This window comes from Lotus japonicus, chromosome 4, assembly GCF_012489685.1.
Source record: "Lotus japonicus ecotype B-129 chromosome 4, LjGifu_v1.2".
Lineage (NCBI taxonomy): Eukaryota > Viridiplantae > Streptophyta > Magnoliopsida > Fabales > Fabaceae > Lotus > Lotus japonicus.
This window is the reverse complement of record NC_080044.1, coordinates 15,573,378-15,577,811: the sequence shown is the minus strand read 5'-3', so window position 1 is coordinate 15,577,811 and position 4,434 is coordinate 15,573,378. Positions and strand designations below refer to the sequence as shown.

At 44.3% G+C, this 4,434-nt stretch overlaps 1 protein-coding gene across 1 annotated transcript; it reads right to left on the bottom strand.

Annotated features, from left to right (window-relative positions):
* Positions 1 to 903: 903 nt before the first annotated feature.
* LOC130712363 (uncharacterized) lies at positions 904 to 1,693 on the bottom strand. The gene is made up of 2 exons (XM_057562197.1): positions 1,049 to 1,693; positions 904 to 969 (listed from the first exon to the last, which is right to left on the bottom strand). Exons 1-2 carry the CDS (start codon positions 1,691 to 1,693, stop codon positions 904 to 906), a joined length of 711 nt encoding a protein of 236 aa, XP_057418180.1.
* Positions 1,694 to 4,434: the final 2,741 nt, after the last annotated feature.

Below are 4,434 nucleotides of genomic sequence, written 5' to 3'. Positions count from 1 at the left end.
GAGCGTCAGTTTGCTTTTGTGGGTAACCGACATATGTTGGATAATGTGGTGGTTGTGAATGAGGTGGTTCATGAGGTAAAACTTAAGAAGCGGCCTACTATTTTTTTCAAAGTTGACTATGAGAAAGCTTATGATTCAGTTGAGTAGGACTTCCTGGAGTACATGATGGGAAGGATGAATTTTTGTTCTAAATGGATTGGTTGGATTATGAGCTGTCTTCGTTCTGCTTTTGTTTCTGTGTTGGTGAATGGTAGTCCAGGGGGCGAATTTAGGATGGAGAAGGGGCTTCGTCAAGGGGACCCTTTAGCTCCTTTCCTATTTTTGATTGTGGCAGAAGGGCTCAATGGATTATTTCTTAACGCAGTAAAAGCAGGGAAGTTTAACGGTGTCAAGGTTGGTTTCAATTCTGGTCTCATTCTCGCCTACGTGTGCTGATTAGTTGTGGGCTGTGAGCTTCTAGTGCTTTTGGAGGGTGTTCTTTTGGTCCTATATTGGGGTGGTTTTAGGATTTGGTGCTTATTGTTTTTTGTTTTTGTTCTTTGCTTTTTCTTTGCTCTTGTTTTTTGTATTTGGGTTGAGTACCCCTTGTACTCCCTTTAATGCAAAGTTTGGCTTATCAAAAAAAAAAACACAAGTAGTCACTCTCTCCATTTATCAACCACTCAAATGGGCCCCTCATAATATATTAGCAAAAGATTACACTGAGTTTTTTTTTTGATAAGCCATGTAATATATATATTGATGTGAAGCACAAGGGGTACTTCTTCCCAATATACAAGTAATGTGAAATTACAAGGACAAAGCCATAACCAATGTCATAAACCCAATTCTTCTCCCACACAAATCCCCCACAAAACCGCCAGGAGCATCAATTACACTATATCATTCCAATCAAACACTACTCTACGCTGCCCCATTATTCCAACCATCGAAGATACCAGCAAACCCAACCAGACCATCACCTGTCACCTGTCTACTAATGAATAGCCTTCAAACATAGTAACGGATTCAAACACCATTCAAAAAATGAAAAGCTAAATTCACTCACCTTTGAGGATAGCCATTTCCATGCCCTGACCTGAATCAGTTCAAACAAAGAAGCATCATCGAACTGTTCATCACGAAACAACACACCATTCCTAGCAATCCAAATTGACCAAATTATAGAATTCCAAACCGCCCTCCAGCAATCATTTTGCTTCTGTGAAAGGAATGGAATATCATGCTGCATAATATGTGTGAGTCTATCTTCAGGTAAAACTGTCACCAAGCCAATCCACCTATAACACGAGTTCCATAAAGGTGCCACACGGTTACAAGAGAAAAACAAATGACGTGTACTTTCCTCTGCAGCATGACACAGCACACATCTCACAGCCTCCTCACCACTAATTATATTCCTTCGTTGAAGATTGACCTTGGTTTGCACTCTGTCAAGTAACACCCTCCACACAAAGGCGCTCACATTTGACGGAGCAATTCCTGACCACGCGTTTTTGAAAACCAACTCTTCCATATCAGCAATTGGGTCCAGTAAGTACGCATATGCAGAGCTGACCGTATAAACCCCATCAGCCTCATGAATCCATCTCCACTTGTCCCCAGTACCCTGCTGCAAACTAATAGGTATCAGCATCTGTTGCAAAGCATGAACCTGGTCCTGTTCCCTGCCACTTAATCCTCTTCTCCACATGAACTACCAACCCCACCTTCCATTAAGCCACCGGCCCATGTCACATATTTTACCGTTTTTCTGTTTTGATAAATGAAACAACTTAGGAAATTGCAGCCTCAACGATGCATTCCCTACCCACCTGTCCTTCCAAAACAAACACGCTCCTCCATCCCCAACCCTCAACCGCGCTCCTTCATCAAACCAGCAGGTTTCTTGGGTGTCAAAACACACCGACCAAAGGTCTTTCCACCAGGCAGAAGCTGTTGTTGGACACCTAAGGGATCCACCACGGGACCTATCACTATACTTAGCATGGATAAGCCTACACCATAAGCTCCCCCCTCCTGATTCAGCCTCCACCGCCACTTCCCAAGCAATGCCACATTGAATTTCTCCAACTCCTTCAACCCCAATCCACCCAGCTCCTTAGGAAGACACATTCTTTCCCAACCCACCCACGCTACCTTGGACCCGTTCTCAACGCCGCTCCAGAGAAAGTTCCGCATGATTCTTTTGATACACCTTGCGACTCCCTTAGGCATCCTGAAGAAAGACAGATAGAATAATGGAAGGGCGGACAACACGCTTTTGATCAGACAGATTCGTCCACCGAATGATAGGGATTTCCGCTTCCAAGAAGCGAGCCTACTCCTGATCTTAGAAACAACAGGATTCCAAAATGCAATTTTGCGTGGATTTCCCCCAATTGGGACACCTAGATATGTAAACGGCAAGTCCATGAGCCTGCAATTCAGCATATTAACAAAACTTGCCAACAAATTGCTGTCCACCGCTATCCCTCCACAACTGCTCTTCTTAAAGTTGATCTTCAGCCCAGAGACTAATTCGAAGCAACGTAGTATACATTTCAGAGTGACCAGATTCCCAACCGTTGCCTCTCCCATCAATAGAGTGTCGTCAGCGAACTGAAGGATTGAGATGTCCACCTCCTGATTTTCTCCAACTTTCACTCCATGAAACTTGCCCTCACTCACAGCCCTCTTTACCAAGCCGTTCAAACCTTCTGCGACAATTAAAAATAGGAATGGTGCAAGAGTGTCACCCTGACGAATACCTTTCTCCGGAATAAACTCCTCACTTGGGCTGCCATTCACCAAAATTGATACAGTAGCAGAGCACAAACACCCCTTAACCCATTTAATCCACTGGTCACAGAACATCATCCTTCTCATCATATATTCCAAAAATCCCCAATCAATTGAGTCATATGCCTTTTCAAAATCCACCTTGAAGACTAGAGTAGCCCTCTTCTTGCGCCTAGCGTCGTGAATCACCTCATTTGCCACCACAACGCTGTCCAGCATGTTTCTACCCCCCAAAAACGCAGATTGGTTGCAGTCAATATGCTTGGACAGAACCCTTTTCAGCCGGTTAGCCATCATCTTGGTTATAATCTTGTAAGCACAACCAATCAGGGAGATTGGCCTAAAGTCATTCAACCCACATGGAGTGTTTACCTTTGGAATTAAGGTAATGAAAGATGCATTACAACCCTTAGGCCATGACCCAAATTTATGGAATTCATCTACCATCATCTGAATATCCATCTTCAAAATATCCCAGAACTTCTTTATGAATCGAAAATTGAATCCATCTGGCCCCGGACTCTTATCACTGTCACACGCCCATACTGCTTTTTTTATTTCAGCTATGTCAAATGTGTCACAAAGCATCATATTATCATCCTCTGACAACACCCCAAAGTTCACCCCATCCAGCTGCGGCCTTGCTGCTTGTGAGCCTCTAAATCTGGCCTCAAAAAAATCTTTTACACCTTTCTTAATCCGAATCGGATCCTCAGACCAATTACCGTCGATGGTGAGGCCAACAATGCTATTAGTTTTCCTCCTCCAGTTCACCAAGGCGTGGAAGTACTTTGAGTTTGAGTCACCCTCCCTAATCCATCGGGTTCTGGACTTTTGCTGTAGAAGAGACTCATTCATCTTAGAGATTTTCCAGAACTCTGCCAACAATGTCTGCCGTTGTCTAACCTCTGCTGCAGAAAGATCCTCATCTTCCGCTCTCAAGTCGAGCTCATTGAACAAATTTACCAGCTCTTTTTGCTTTTCGCTGACATTGCCAAACACCTCCAAGTTCCATCTCTTCAAGCTCCCCCTCAACGCTTTCAGTCTTTCCTTCAGTACATATGCTGCCCTTCCCTGAAAGTGTTGCTCCTTCCATGTACCTGTAACAAAATCCACAAACTTTGGGTGCTGCATCCAACAATTAAGGACCCTAAATGGTTTTGGGCCCCAGTTTTGGCTGGTATTTCTCATAACCAGAGGGCAATGATCTGAAATACTTCTGTTCAGGGCCACTTGTGTACAGTGAGGCCACAATTCCACCCAATCATGACTCAGCAAAAACCGATCCAATCGACTCATTGCGGATCCATTCGGCCTATACCATGTATATTTGCGGCCATTTAGGGGAATATCCACAACCTCCATTCCCTCAATAAACTCATTAAATTCCACCATTTCCCTCCTCCCACCTGCAGAGTCAAAACCTATGCCTTTCCTTTCCTCCACACATGTAACAGCATTGAAGTCCCCGGCGACACACCAAGCTCTAACATTACTGCCAGCTTTCCACGCCAGCAACTCCCTCCACAAAACACGCTTTCCCTCAATAGAACATGGTGAATATACATTTACAATAGCACACCGCTCTGCCTGATTCTCCCACACTCCCACTAAGCCCAGAAACCCACCTCCCTCATGAACCTCCTCAGGATG

What these genes read in the sequence shown, in the direction of transcription:
- LOC130712363 (XM_057562197.1), bottom strand. Translation starts at nt 1,693, where the DNA reads ATGTGGAGAAGAGGATTAAGTGGCAGGGAACAGGACCAGGTTCATGCT. An exon ending in GGAAATGGCTATCCTCAAAG is followed by an intron (nt 970 to 1,048) that starts GTGAGTGAATTT and finishes ATTAGTAGACAG; the next exon opens with GTGACAGGTGATGGTCTGGT.